Genomic DNA, 13,097 nt, shown 5'->3' with positions numbered 1-13,097 from the left:
GCATTACCATCTATTAACAGCAGTTCTATCATTTAGAAGTCAGTTATTCAGCATTTCAAATCAACCGGTTCAAAAACTTTATTGACCTAGAACCTGATTAGAATGCCAGATGATGTATTGTACAGAAAGTTGTACATAATCGTTTTTGCAACATAGAAAACTTTACATTGCTGTATCATATACATTTTGTTTTCTACATCCATGAGCAGGAATGCTTCCCATTCATACTTAAAGCACGGCTAACATTTGTCATTTTCTCTATACATAAACCTTTTCCCCACACCAAACCAAAGAAAAAAAACATTAAATATATTATTAACTTTTGATTTTGTACACAAGAGTGAAAACTATACTCAAACATGAAGACAGACTGACTCAAAAGCAGCTAGCATCAGATTGCTCTCTCATCTTCCAGTTTCAGAAGCCCAGTTATCTATTTCCGATAAAAACCTAAGAACATATAAAATGGAATAATTTAACCCTTCACTTTCCACGGTCATGTTCAATTACAAATCGTACTTTGTAGGACAATCTGCAGACGATGGTAAAGTCAAATAAATTATCACAAAAGTAAAATCTCCAGTGCATTCAAAAAGAGATCAAGTGCAGCAAATTCAGAGGAGGAAAAAAATGAAAATAAATGAAATCTAGTGTTATAAGATTATATTACATAGTGGCAGATCTGTACAACTAGCTTCATCCAAGAGGCTACCAACACTAATGTTTGCCATCTGCGGTGCAGACAGAAAGATCATTACTATCACTGTGTGACAAATGTCACATTTCAGAGTTATTAAATATGTCTTTTTGCATGTTGTTGAAACCCATTCATTCTTGACTTTTTAAATATACAGTAAGAAGCACACATTGTTTTGAAATAAATTCCTTCTGAGCAGATCAGAGATATGGATAACTGTCAGCTGTTAATCAGTAGTTGTATCTGGTTGAGGCATCGCTACACCTTGCACAAGACATTACTGTTTTCATCATGATATCAAGGACTCTGTCTGGGCTGTTTTGTGTGTATAGGCGTGTCTGTGTGTGTAGTGACAGGGTTAAGGGTGCGGGTGGGTGGTAGCAGATAGCCGATTGACAATCAGCTGTTTGAGTCAGGCGTAGGCTACGCTGAGGTGACGCAGAGCCACAGCGCAGTAGAGCTCTGTGTACGAGGCTGTTGGTGGTGCAGCATCACTGGGCCTCCTCCCCGGCCTCCTCCCCCACCTCTGTGTCTGCTTCCCGTTCAACGTGTGCCGGCCGAGGTTCGGGTGCGGGCTCAGGCAGCTGGGCGATGTTAAACACGAGGCCGATGCGCAGGTAAAACTTTCGCAGTACAGCCCGCAGCTCAGGGATCAGGTCGAACTGCATGATCTCACACAGCAGAGGGTAGTATCTGGACGCATGCGCCTTGAACTGTGGCATGAGACAGAGAGAGTAAGACAAAGAGAGACACCCACGTCTTGGTGCTGCACAGAATAAAGACACACTTTAAAGCACACTCTTATTTATTTTATCTGGGTGGTTATTTGGTACAAAAAAAGAAGAAGCATAATGTTCTAAGTTTTGCTGATCTCGACAGAGTAAAAGGGTGGAACTGATCTATAACTACATATTAAAATGGTTCAAATGTGATATTTTAATCAAAAAATGCAACCATTTTTGCTCTTGCTCTGCTCTACTTATACCCTTAAAGTGATTGGCATACAGATTCTCGATTCATTGTTAAACTATATTAATACCATGGCCACAAAAAAAATAATCTTTTTTTCCTATTGGACATTTTCTGATTGTCTGTCAGTTCTCTCTTAAAATTAGAGAGACATCACACACCTGGTATTCTTCTATGTTTTGCTTGTTACACCAATGGTAGAAATACAATGATACACTCTGAAGTGTTAAGATGGAGGAAATAATTCCCCCATGTGTTATTTCTGGATATCAGACCAAGTTGTAAATTATTTGTGAAGTTTAAAGTGTCATTAAGTGTTATGGCTCCTTACCCTTCCATCACTGATCTTTAGCACCTTGGTGAGGAAAAGCAGCAGCAGGTTGGTCCAGGCCTCCCTGTGGCTTTCTGAGGTCAGAGCCAAGAAGTACGCTATAGCCTCACTGCACACACTACATTACAGAGGAATAGAGAAGTATTGTTGAACTCAGTCAGTATATTATTAACAATGGGAGAAAAAAATGAAAGCAAAAAATGCTAGATATAATGAAATAAAATAGTCCATTAGAGCTGTGATGCTCTGTATAGTGCTGTAGCAAGAAAGCATCTGCTTCTCTGCATTGTTTATCACATGACAAAATGCCAGCATGGGGATGATGAATATTGTTTTCGCTTAGTAACTGCTAATTAAAGCCACTGACTCAGGCTGTTAAAAAACAATTGGACACTTGTATTCACAGCTGAAGCCACAGCTATCTTGCACTTGCATCTCTGTGACCTTATCACCTCCTAAATATGCTTTGCTCCCTGTACTAATCAAACTTGCATGGGTGGTGTACATCTGGTTGACAAAAGGTCTGTTTGTGTGTGTATGTGCGCAATATGTTTGCAAAAGGGCAAAGGAACATAAACTACAAGCATGACGGCACATAACGGCGTCTCCATGAATTAGGATTTCTGAGCCACTTGCACATGCAGGCACCATCCTTTCTCCTCCTCCCATCTCTTTCTCATCTCCTTCATTATAACCAATGCTAGTGGGAGAGACAGCCGATGATTCCGCTTTATCTTGATATTATCATCAATTTGAGAGTGAGGCTAAGAGAGAAAGCGGGTGAAGTCTGTTTTTGAGGCGCTGCTGAATTAAGATACAGCAATGACAGCAGTGCTGACTGAACAATGAAACCTCAGTGTGCTGATTCCTTTAGATCCTCACAGCGCACGGCATCCGTTACAGAGAAGAGCCGAGCTGTGCCTTCGCAACGGGTAACTGACTGTTAGATAGAAGATAGTGACATCAAAACAACCTCCCCTCGTCACAGAGTCAGTGTCTTTTTGATGTCTCCTTTCTCTGAGGATGATGTATTGGCAACAATATCCCTTATGTGGTGACAATTGATTCTGCAGGAGTGATGGTAAAAGGAACCTTAATGACTACAAACTGCCCTCAAGACTTTCAGAATTAAAATCATCGACTCATTCTCATTTATTCTTAGATTTGACTGAATTCATAAACATAACCAGACCAAAAAATCCCATATCTATCTATCTAATGCACACACATTATTCAATACCTAAACCAGTTCATTCTCGCTGAGCTTTAGCACAAAGATGTACTGTTCTGAAACCATTCATCATCTGTCCAATACAAGCTACCAACAACAAACCCGATTAGTTTCTGAATTCTGTCAAATTGAGAGCACATTCTCAAGCATGTGCACACATAGTATGTATTGTTCCAACTGTGTCTTAACACGTTCAATTGAAATTAAATAAGAAATATGTTGTACTACTTAAATATCATGTCAAATATCAATGGAGGTAGCTGAGTAGGGGTTCTCAGATCCACTGACTACCCTCCACTACCACTGCAGGATCAGCAGTTGCGGAGGTGATGCAGTGGGCATCGCCATTCTTACTCAAGTAGTCGTCTCTGGACCTCCTCCCAGGCGTCCTGCCGACTCTCGTCTGTGTACATACGAAACAGGATGCGCAGGCCACACGCCAGGCTGCTGGTCTCCTGCTTCAACAGGTTGGGCTTCGACTTTCCTTTGAAACCTGGAACACAAACACAAAGATGGATACAGTAACAATCACAGCCATTTTAAAATGTTTTAATAATGATCATGCCTATAATAATAATAATAATAATGATAATAATCTCCAAACAGCCCACTGTTAATCACTGTCTAGATGAAGACAGTGATTTCTTGATCTACCTGCTTTCCACAGTAAGGTCCTCTGCTCGTTGTTGGAGTTGAAAGACTTGGCAAAGCTGTGCGACTCCAGCAGGCAGTCCAGCAGCTTCAAGAGCTGTTCTGAGGTCAGGTAGCGATACATGCCCTGGTCCTGGGCCTCCACTGGGACGTCAGCTGCATACGAGGCATCCCGCTTCAAAAACATTACACATAACGGATTACTACTGGCTTTAATCACATAGCACAGAAACAGAAGTAGAGAAAGAGGTAGCGTCTATAACTTCTTAACTTCTTCTCAGAGAAAACACACGTGTTTGTACCTGAGCAGCGGCAAAGTTCTCAGCATCTTCCTTCCTACTGGTGGCAGGAAAAAACACGATGTTATCAATCGTCTGGATCAGCTCCAGCTGCACGACACATTTTATCAGCAAAGCTGTGAATAGGCGCTGCTCCTGGATCTCTGTTGAGCATAGAGGGGGAACTTCCATCAGAACACTCACTAGCAAACACCAGCAGTTGGTCTTTAAGAAAAGCGACAGGCTTACTTATTGGGGTCCTGCTCCTGGAGCCGTCCTCACACGTGCCTGAGGCTGAGCTGTACTGACTCTGTCGACGGCTCTCCATGGCAACCCTATCAGTACTGCTGATGGAATGCTGGTCGTCCGAGCGGGATTGAATATCCACTGACTTTTGGGAAACGCAGTCCTGAGAACAAAGTGAGGATAGTTACTGCAAGGCCCATACAGGTATATAAATGATGTACAAGAAATGCAAACCGTGTGTTTGCTAGCAGTAAAAATCTGCAAAAGATATTGAAATAAACTATGAACAAATGGTGTATAGGGTGTATTCCCTCACCAGCTGTTTGTCTGACAGGCTCTGTGTTGTCATGTTTTCTCCCTCTGCTCCTGCTGGTCTCCATGTTAACAGCCTGAAAAACAGTTGTTTGGTTTGTATTTCCATTTGCCATTTTCATTAATGTCCCCCATTTATCAGAATCACTGCTAAATCTAAGGCAGCAGATTTATTTACATCTAAATGTAAACACATGTTTTTGAATTTTGAAGAGAAGCTTGTTTTATGTTCAGTGCGGCAGCTTACGTGTGTGGGATGGTGGTCTTGAAGATGTCCAACATGCAGTTACAGGTCTTGTCCCAGGTTTCAAGGGAGAATTTCTCTCCATTCAGGATGACCACATTCTCTAGACAGTTGGTGCCTGAACGGGCGAGCTGCTCATTATCTACAGAAGCACAGAGGAGGAGAAAGAAAAGGAGGAGGAAAAGGAAGTGTTGGGCAGAGAGGAGGGCGAGACAAGGAAAGGATAAATTAAATAACACGTAAGAATAATAAAAAAAGAAGAAAGGTAAGATGTATTGAAGTATACAGTCTACAGTGATGGTTGCCCTTTGACCTAATCTAACAACCCCAAAAAAAACTGCAGCCAAGGCCGGTAACTGTCCTAATGCCTCCTATTATTTTGACCTCTATAACCTGCATCAAAAGGAACTACTTCAACTACTACAGCAATTACTTGCCCCTTTTTTGTGTCTCTGCCTAAAGACAAGGGGACAATCTGGACCCTTACTGGACTCCCATCACAGATACTTGTGTGAAGATAAATATGGCAGGAAACAGCAATGGTTGCTGTGTGCTCACCTTGCTGCACACACCAGTAGAGCTGAGCCAGAATGTCATCCAGCAGGACGTCATTGAGGGACTCAAAGTACTGAGTGAAGACATCACAGATGGCATAAAGAGCGTGGTTGCAAGTGGTGGTCATCCACTCTGCTTTCTGAGGGTGCAACAGAACCTCAGTGAGATTTTCCTCCATTACCATGACAACACAAACTACAACTCAACTCACCCCAGCTCAGAGATTTTTATATTTCGAGCATTCAGCTGCAAAACTCAGCCTTTGAAACAGCTGTGGCGGATGAAAGACTTGCCGTGTACCTCAGTCTGTTGCTCAGGCAGCTTCATGTTGTCAAAGATCCTGAAGACAATTCTGAACAGGTCTTGCCACCAGTGTTTCTCAAAGGTGTGCCCGTAGGTCTTCATCACTTCAAACATCACTGTCAGCCCTCTGAGAAAGGCACACACACAGATTTGTCATTTGATACTGATCATCTTGATGCTATAGCTGACATTTTATGCATTGCAGTCTTTTTTTCATCCAGATAGCTTTGACTTGAAACATTGGATATGTAGTCTTTATTGCTGTTCCTCCACTCAAAAAGTGAATCCCACCTACCTGGTCCTGACATCCAGCTTACACCTGTTGATGATGCAGGAGAGCTCAAAGAGAATGGGGAACCACCCTCGCACCCACACGCGATCCTCAGGCGCTACATTCATGTCATCACTGGTGTAGTCTTTGAAGGCCTGCCAGAGAAATACAAGCCAAGTTTACCATTTCTCCATCTTAAACACATCTGTGTGCATACTGTACGGGGCCCTGATCTGCACTATTACTCTCTCGCTGTCTTTATGAAAAAAGGATTATAGCACAATGCAAAAACTGTATCAGTAAACATTTGCACATGGCATATTTTGATACACACTGGATGATGTCAATAGATGTGGGGTAGAAATACTACTGCAACTAAATTCATCCTATACTGAACAGCTTATGTTCTGCACAGCATGCTTGTATTCTGCCAATCTTTAGATGTTAGTGAGAGGTATATGCATGATGGGTTGCTCAGATACATTATGTTTATTAAAAGCTACAGTGTCTGCAAAATTATCTGCACATGGCACCTTCACAGTAAGGAATAAACTCTTCACTATAAAGCAAGGCCTGACACTGACCTGTGGCCTCTCTGAGACGTATTTGGCGCAGTGTCGGATGAGGCGGATGGCTTCCATGCTGGTGTCCGGGAAGGAGGCATTACAGGCAAACTCTGACAGACACTTGACAGCGTCCTGGAAGGAGTCAATGGTGGCCGCAAAGTGCTTTTCAAATACATTCGCTGGGAGATGGTTTAAGGGAGATTAAGGCAGAATAGTAGAGGTAGATAAAGATAGATGGAGGGGAAAGAAAGAGAGAGAGAGAGAGAAAAGATCAAATTCGATCTGAAAATCTGATGACCACAAGATGAATGTAAGCAGTTAACAAAACAAATTAGTAAGGTTGTCACTGTAGGTATTACATCTTTCACAGGTGTCTGTGTGTGTGTGTGTGTGTGTGTGTGTTGGACTCACTGACGATATGGCCGGTGGTCTGGAAGGCCAGCTCTACAATGCTCTCGTCCTGGTCAGAAGCAGCAAGGTGGAAGACAGAGAAGATGTTCTTCCAGCCAGAGCGGATGTTCGCCGCCTGGGAGTTAACCATCTGGGCTATACAGCGCACCACCATGTCTCTGATGGTGGGAGACCTGGACAGGAGATAGCAGGTAAGAAGAGTAGAGGAACAAGGGATTGGAAGAAGGACAGGGAGGAAAAGAGTTGAGGAAGAGGAGAAGATAGAAGGGGAGCAGCAGATGAACAAGCATTAGAAAGGAGGGGGGAGGAAATTAATTTCTTTATTTAGGTCAATTATCTTTAAAAGCTCTTGATATTCAATTTTCAGGCAGACTCACTAATCCAGCACTGGCTATTCTTAGCACGACAGGTTTTTACGTCAACTTCTTGCCATAGTGAAGAGCATTCCCAATTGCTCAGTATTTATGAATGAGAGAAGAGCTCTGCCGCTGCTTACAACGCACACGCACACGCACACCAACACCAACGCAAGGAGGGGCAGCGAGTCTAATGGTCACACTGCGCTGCAGGGTTTACATGGCTGCCTGCCATCTCCTCTCTTTTGAAGCTCTCAGCCTGTTCAATCTGTGGGTGGATTTATACTTACACTGCTACTCTTTCACATGAATGAAAAGTGTGCTGCAGTAAAACAGCTTGCCTTTTGCACGCAGGCAATTACAACAGCAAAATAGTAGATAGTTGTTCAAAATCTATTCAAGACTGATTCAGACCAAGCGGGGAATAAAAAGGCTTTTCACATGAATTCACTGAAAGCTTAATGAAAATGGACTGAAATGGGTCAAGCAAAATGTTTGCTTACTGCTTTTTCTCAGAGTGAACACTATGCTTACTCACTGCTACAAGAATGTCAGAGAGAGAGTAGAGATGGAGGAAGAAAGAGACAGAAAGAAAGAGAATGAATATCAGACGACACAGAGAGCTGCTACAGAGCTTGAGCGGAGGAGGGGAGGAGGGGAAAGCGAGTCTGCAGCCATGGGAGAAACAGCCCAGAAATAGGAAATACTCAAAGCCAACACACAGGCCTTGTGTTTGCACTCCACATCAGCACTGGCCAACTGAAAAAGAAACCCAGCAGTATAATAAAGGACCCATCCCACTCTGGACACTGCCTGACACTCCCCTCCCCCCGGGAGAAGGTGCAGAGCAACAAAATGCAAATCAAATCGGCTGAAAACCAGCTTCTTTCCAAGAGCTGTAGCCATTGTTTACTTAACTTTGTTCTATTCACAATGATAATGATCGATCAACCTATCTATTGATCTATCTCTCGATCTATGCGTACTACTTTACCTGTTCTTCTTCATGATGTGCTCAAAGGGCCTCAGAAAGTCTTTCTGGAATCTGAAGTTTGCCAGCTCCCCCTTCTCCAAAAATTTCATGGATAGTTGCCTGAGAGAGTCCACTGCAAAAATTGCCACATCTTCGTTGGTATTACAGCCAACCTGCACAGAGATAAAAACGTATTTTAAACCATTTTCTTAAATGTAAAGATTGCAGCTTTCCAACGGGTCCTTCAGTAAGACTTGCAACGGATTAACAAACATTTACTGTTAATGCACAAAAGAAAGACTTCACCATCCAGCAGGAAAAAAACTAATCTTAAAATCTACTCTCCAACATGAGAAATGACTATTTTGAGGATTGGATTTAAAAACAATAAACCCAGTTTGCAGCTACTCACTGAGCGATGTGTCCTTGAACAACCAACTAAAAAAACTGAAAATCTGCCTTGTGTAAACAAGTAGGTGGGAGAGAAAGTAAAAAGTCCTCTATCTATTTCCTTCATAGAGAAGAGTAAACGATCCTCTATTTATAGTTTGACCTCATGATTTTGGGCCATATAGATGATCAATGACACCATTTCTAGTTTTGTTCTATACAACAGAACAATCCTGTATGTATCCATGTCTAATAAATGTGCTTCCGTTTCACGATTTCCATCCCTGGCGTAACCAATCTTCACCCACCTTGTTGAAGTGGTCTCCGATAACCTCCCAGATCCTGGACCACTGCAGCCTGATGCGACCCATGTTGTAGTAGGAGATCTCGACTATTTTTTGCAAGCTGAACATGCGTGGGTGTGTGGGTGAGGCCAGCTCATCCATGGACACAGCACACAGCCAGCGCACAAAATCAACTGAGGGATAGATAGAAGATGTTGGAAATGAGCAAAGCAAGGATGCTCGGTACGGGCAAAGTGACTCACGGCGATCGAAAATAGTTTGAATGTACCCGTCCTTGGAGCAATAGGAATAACCCTATATAAAGTAGATACACTCACCTATTGCGTTACCGTCCAGTCTAGTAGAACCGGTGAATATCCTAAAGTAGAAAAACACATGACAGTTATTATTTAAAAGCCACATTGCATGGACAACCCTAAGAGGATGATGCCGAAGCAAAAAAAGATGTTTGCTCAAAACATGTAATTATATGAAAAATAGAGTTTTCCAGATTTTCTTTTCAATTCAGGGTAACTACAGTACCTGTCCACAGCCACCACCACACTCTGAGAGCTGGTCTCCCCGATGGACTCCTGGATGCTGGCGATCTGCTTACGGTCCACTGTCCCACCAACTACAGAGCAAAGCACAGACGATACCATTGATACCATTAAGGAGCTTGTTTTAGCTTGAAGTTTTGGCAATTTATTCAAAGTATATCTCTAGTGAAAAACACAGGAATAGTCCGGTACATTGGACTTGCTTTGCAATATGTATCAGTTGGTGCTGACCTAGACCCAGGTACTCGTCGTTGCTCTGCTCCTTTGTAGTTGTAATGAAGCCATCTTTGCTCCGTACCGTCCCTGAGATGTAGCGTGCCTTCACCCCTGTGCCGATCAGCTGAGCCAGCTCCAGCTGACTGATGCACTTCATGATCTGAGAAGCGGCAAGACAAGGCATATTTAGAGAAACAAAGGCATAGAAAAAGTACCAAAAATTGACACTGGGAAAACTGGGACAGAATGGAGTCCTTGGGTAAGCTTCAATTTTATATGTTGTTTAAAACCTGTACTGCTTGAACAACAAGGTTAAACAGAATAAACTGTATTTACTAAAATGTAACTATTTTGTTTTTATTACAATGTTCAGACATCTTTCTAATGTAATAACAGTGATTCATGTTGTGCATAGCGTCAACATACATTTCACATTTGGAATTGAGGCCTATTGTAGCTCATTGCTTGAATCAGGAAAGGAGAAAGAAAGAAAGAAAAGGTGAGGTGAGATGCTAGAGATTATGTAGAACAGTATACCTCGTGCCAGGAGTTGCCCAGGTAGTTGCCGTCGGTGTGGGCCACAGTGATGAGGGTCTTGATGGTGTCAATGTTCTTTTGCTTCATTTCTGAAATGCCAGAGCTGGCTGTCAGCAGGGTGAACCTCGCCAGGGCCTGCACATAAGCATCCCTCTCCAACTGAGACAAAACAAGAAAAGGTAGTGTGTCAGAATACTGCAAGGTACAGTTAAGATACAGTCAGACACAAATCCTCCAGTTAAGACTGCAGTACCTGTATGCAAAAGATGCATGCTATCCTGATGGCAAAACGGATGCCTTCCAGACACAGTGAGGCCACCTCGGTGTCATCGCAGTCCTGTAGACCCACGCTGAAAGCTGCCAGGAACGGTGTCCATGCCAGCTGCGGAACAACAGAGGTATGATGTGTGTAATTTTTGTGTGAAACTGCGTATGTCACAGTAGATGTGTGTGCGTACGTCTCTGTCTGCTACCTTGAACATGGGCCTGACGTGTTCCAGATGTGTGGCGCTGGTGAAGGGAGCCTGCACGTGGCTGACGGCCTCCATCAGAGCTTTGGCCGTCTTGGCCATCTGCTCCATCTCCACGTTGTACAGCAGCCGCCTCTGCTTCTCGCTAGCCACACCTGAGCAGGAATCAACACCAGCGACATGAACACACAGAATACTCAGTCTCATACACACCAACAAACTCCGCCAAGACAACACTTGCAGCTTTTATCTGACAAGTTTATCAAAGTGTCTATAAGGAGGTTGAACTATCGAGAGACAAAAAGGTATAATAGGCCTCTTTAGCCTATTAAAATCGATGGTAAATATGAACAAGTCCACGTCTTTTGGATTAATATTATCAATATTTGTATTGTTTCAAAAAGAGTTCCAGCATTGCATACAACTCTTAAGTTTTGTGATTTCTTTGCTCTGTGTCTCAAAAACCTTACAGCAACAAAGACATCAGGTAATCGGCTCTTGATAATAACAGTCTTAATATTTATTATCCCTTTGGGACATCCCATAGCAGCAAGACTCACTGTGCTTGTTGGATTTCATGGTGATCTCTTTCGTCTCCTTCATGGCAATCTTTTTCCCCGCAATCTCGTCGTAGATCGCTGAGAGATATTCCTCAGGCAGGTCTTTGCTGTCATTGATGCCGCGGTTCATCTTGATGTATTGCTCTTTTGTCATTTTATTCTTCACCTTTGCGGACGACAACAAGGATATGGGTCAAAAGCTGCACATGCAGTCTCTGTGATTAAGGTTGCAATGATATCTGAGGAATTGACTGCTGTCAAAAGACATTCCCAAAGGCTGCCGTCTCCCTGAGGTGGAGTGCTTACCTGTGGACTGTGAAGGTCTGTTGTCAACATAATGATTGAGTAGGCAAGGACGTATGCTGTGTCAGCACTGGCAAAGAGGGTTTGCCTGGAAAATTGAAGGGAAGAGGAGGGTAAGGAAAAACACAATGCATCTTAATAGCTTGTCTTGTATGTCGGTCATGTTAAATCAAATTCAGCTACTTCCGTAGTCAGGATTTTCTGGCCAGAGTAAACTCACCCCTGATTGCATTCAAGATATCTCGCTGCAAATTTCTCCATGAGCCGGTCAATCTTCTGGGCCTCTCCGGGGAGCCGGAAGCCCTCCAGGAATATCCTTAGTGCAGAAACAAAGTCTTTGCCCTGGAAGTCCATTTGATCCACATAGGCGTACATCACCTCCTTATTGAAACGGTCATTATCTCCAAGGAATTCTCCCACTTGAGTCTAGGAGAGCAAAAGTTAGGGCAGTCTTATTTTAACATACTGCAACGTAAAATACAAATAAGTCAGAAAATCCTGCCAAGAGAACAGAAAGGCTGTGCTGTTACACCCCCATGTTTTGAATTTGGTTTGAACAGAGTGAGAGCTCAACACTCACTAGAATTGCAATAAGTTGCTCTTTGCATAACATTTCTCACGTCATAAGAGGGAAAGCAGACAAAGAAAATGTACTTCCACACTGTAAATGAGCAACGTATTTTTCTGGCTTTCACCACTTACAATTTCCACTAACGAGAAGCACTGCTCTAACAGCAGCTCTATCCAGTCAGTGTGGATTAGATAAATACATGACAGACTTTCATGGTTATCCACTCAGTTTAACGCAGCTGTTGTGCCACTGCATCCAAGGGCCCTTGTTTCTAACCAAATGTTATGAACACTCTTTAATGCTGATTACCGCTGTGCGCAGACACCCTCGAGGCTGTCCAATCAAAGCGAGTGGGCTCCTCACTAGAGTTACAATGTCCGCTGCTGGTGGACAAGGATTAGATTATTGTGTGGCTTCTGTGTGGTTTGGCTGGCTGATGCACAAGGGAGAAAGTGCAGAGTTTGTTGAGTTAGACTGGCTATTTGTTTATTTGACAAGCATTTTATTTCTGTCTTACTGTCTATTGCCAATAGGGTGGTACAGACTATAAGACTTTTCCTTGATTTGCCTTCCCAGACATATTTCTCAAGACAAAGGCCTCAAGTTAGCACAAAGGCTGAGGCTGGTGATGATGTTGATATGAATTATGTTTTACTAGAATACTGAAATAAATTTAGTAACAAAATATCAAGAGTGCAGTTTAGCCTGAACATTATTATTATTTTCTTTTTAAGATCATTTTAGGCCCTTCTTTGTATAGGACAGCTGAAGACATAAAGGGGGAGAGAGAGGGAATGACATGCAGCAAAGAG

At 42.8% G+C, this 13,097-nt stretch overlaps 1 protein-coding gene across 11 annotated transcripts in view; it reads right to left on the bottom strand.

The window, feature by feature from the left end:
• Window positions 1-53: 53 nt before the first annotated feature.
• The window catches only part of arfgef1 (ADP-ribosylation factor guanine nucleotide-exchange factor 1 (brefeldin A-inhibited)), a 52,838-nt gene continuing 39,794 nt past the window's right edge, over window positions 54-13,097 (bottom strand). For 9 of the 11 annotated variants that reach the window (XM_034862411.1, XM_034862415.1, XM_034862417.1 and 6 more), the window contains 24 exons: window positions 11,935-12,140; window positions 11,718-11,802; window positions 11,412-11,577; window positions 10,855-11,006; window positions 10,635-10,763; window positions 10,382-10,540; window positions 9,860-10,004; window positions 9,612-9,702; window positions 9,407-9,447; window positions 9,093-9,262; window positions 8,416-8,567; window positions 7,066-7,238; window positions 6,673-6,833; window positions 6,113-6,243; window positions 5,815-5,944; window positions 5,518-5,653; window positions 4,963-5,101; window positions 4,720-4,792; window positions 4,407-4,566; window positions 4,182-4,321; window positions 3,883-4,054; window positions 3,583-3,721; window positions 1,998-2,115; window positions 54-1,410 (listed from right to left, as the gene is read on the bottom strand). In XM_034862411.1, coding sequence (XP_034718302.1) covers window positions 1,189-1,410; window positions 1,998-2,115; window positions 3,583-3,721; window positions 3,883-4,054; window positions 4,182-4,321; window positions 4,407-4,566; window positions 4,720-4,792; window positions 4,963-5,101; window positions 5,518-5,653; window positions 5,815-5,944; window positions 6,113-6,243; window positions 6,673-6,833; window positions 7,066-7,238; window positions 8,416-8,567; window positions 9,093-9,262; window positions 9,407-9,447; window positions 9,612-9,702; window positions 9,860-10,004; window positions 10,382-10,540; window positions 10,635-10,763; window positions 10,855-11,006; window positions 11,412-11,577; window positions 11,718-11,802; window positions 11,935-12,140 — 3,390 coding nt within the window. In that variant the 3' untranslated portion in view covers window positions 54-1,188. The remainder of the gene's footprint in view (window positions 1,411-1,997; window positions 2,116-3,582; window positions 3,722-3,882; window positions 4,055-4,181; window positions 4,322-4,406; window positions 4,567-4,719; window positions 4,793-4,962; window positions 5,102-5,517; window positions 5,654-5,814; window positions 5,945-6,112; window positions 6,244-6,672; window positions 6,834-7,065; window positions 7,239-8,415; window positions 8,568-9,092; window positions 9,263-9,406; window positions 9,448-9,611; window positions 9,703-9,859; window positions 10,005-10,381; window positions 10,541-10,634; window positions 10,764-10,854; window positions 11,007-11,411; window positions 11,578-11,717; window positions 11,803-11,934; window positions 12,141-13,097) is intronic. The other 2 variants (XM_034862418.1, XM_034862420.1) reach the window with 1 other exon arrangement.

The sequence above is a fragment of the Etheostoma cragini genome, chromosome 22 (genome assembly GCF_013103735.1).
Source record: "Etheostoma cragini isolate CJK2018 chromosome 22, CSU_Ecrag_1.0, whole genome shotgun sequence".
Lineage (NCBI taxonomy): Eukaryota > Metazoa > Chordata > Actinopteri > Perciformes > Percidae > Etheostoma > Etheostoma cragini.
Note: the sequence above shows the minus strand (reverse complement) of the source record. Positions and strands in the feature narration are given on the sequence as shown.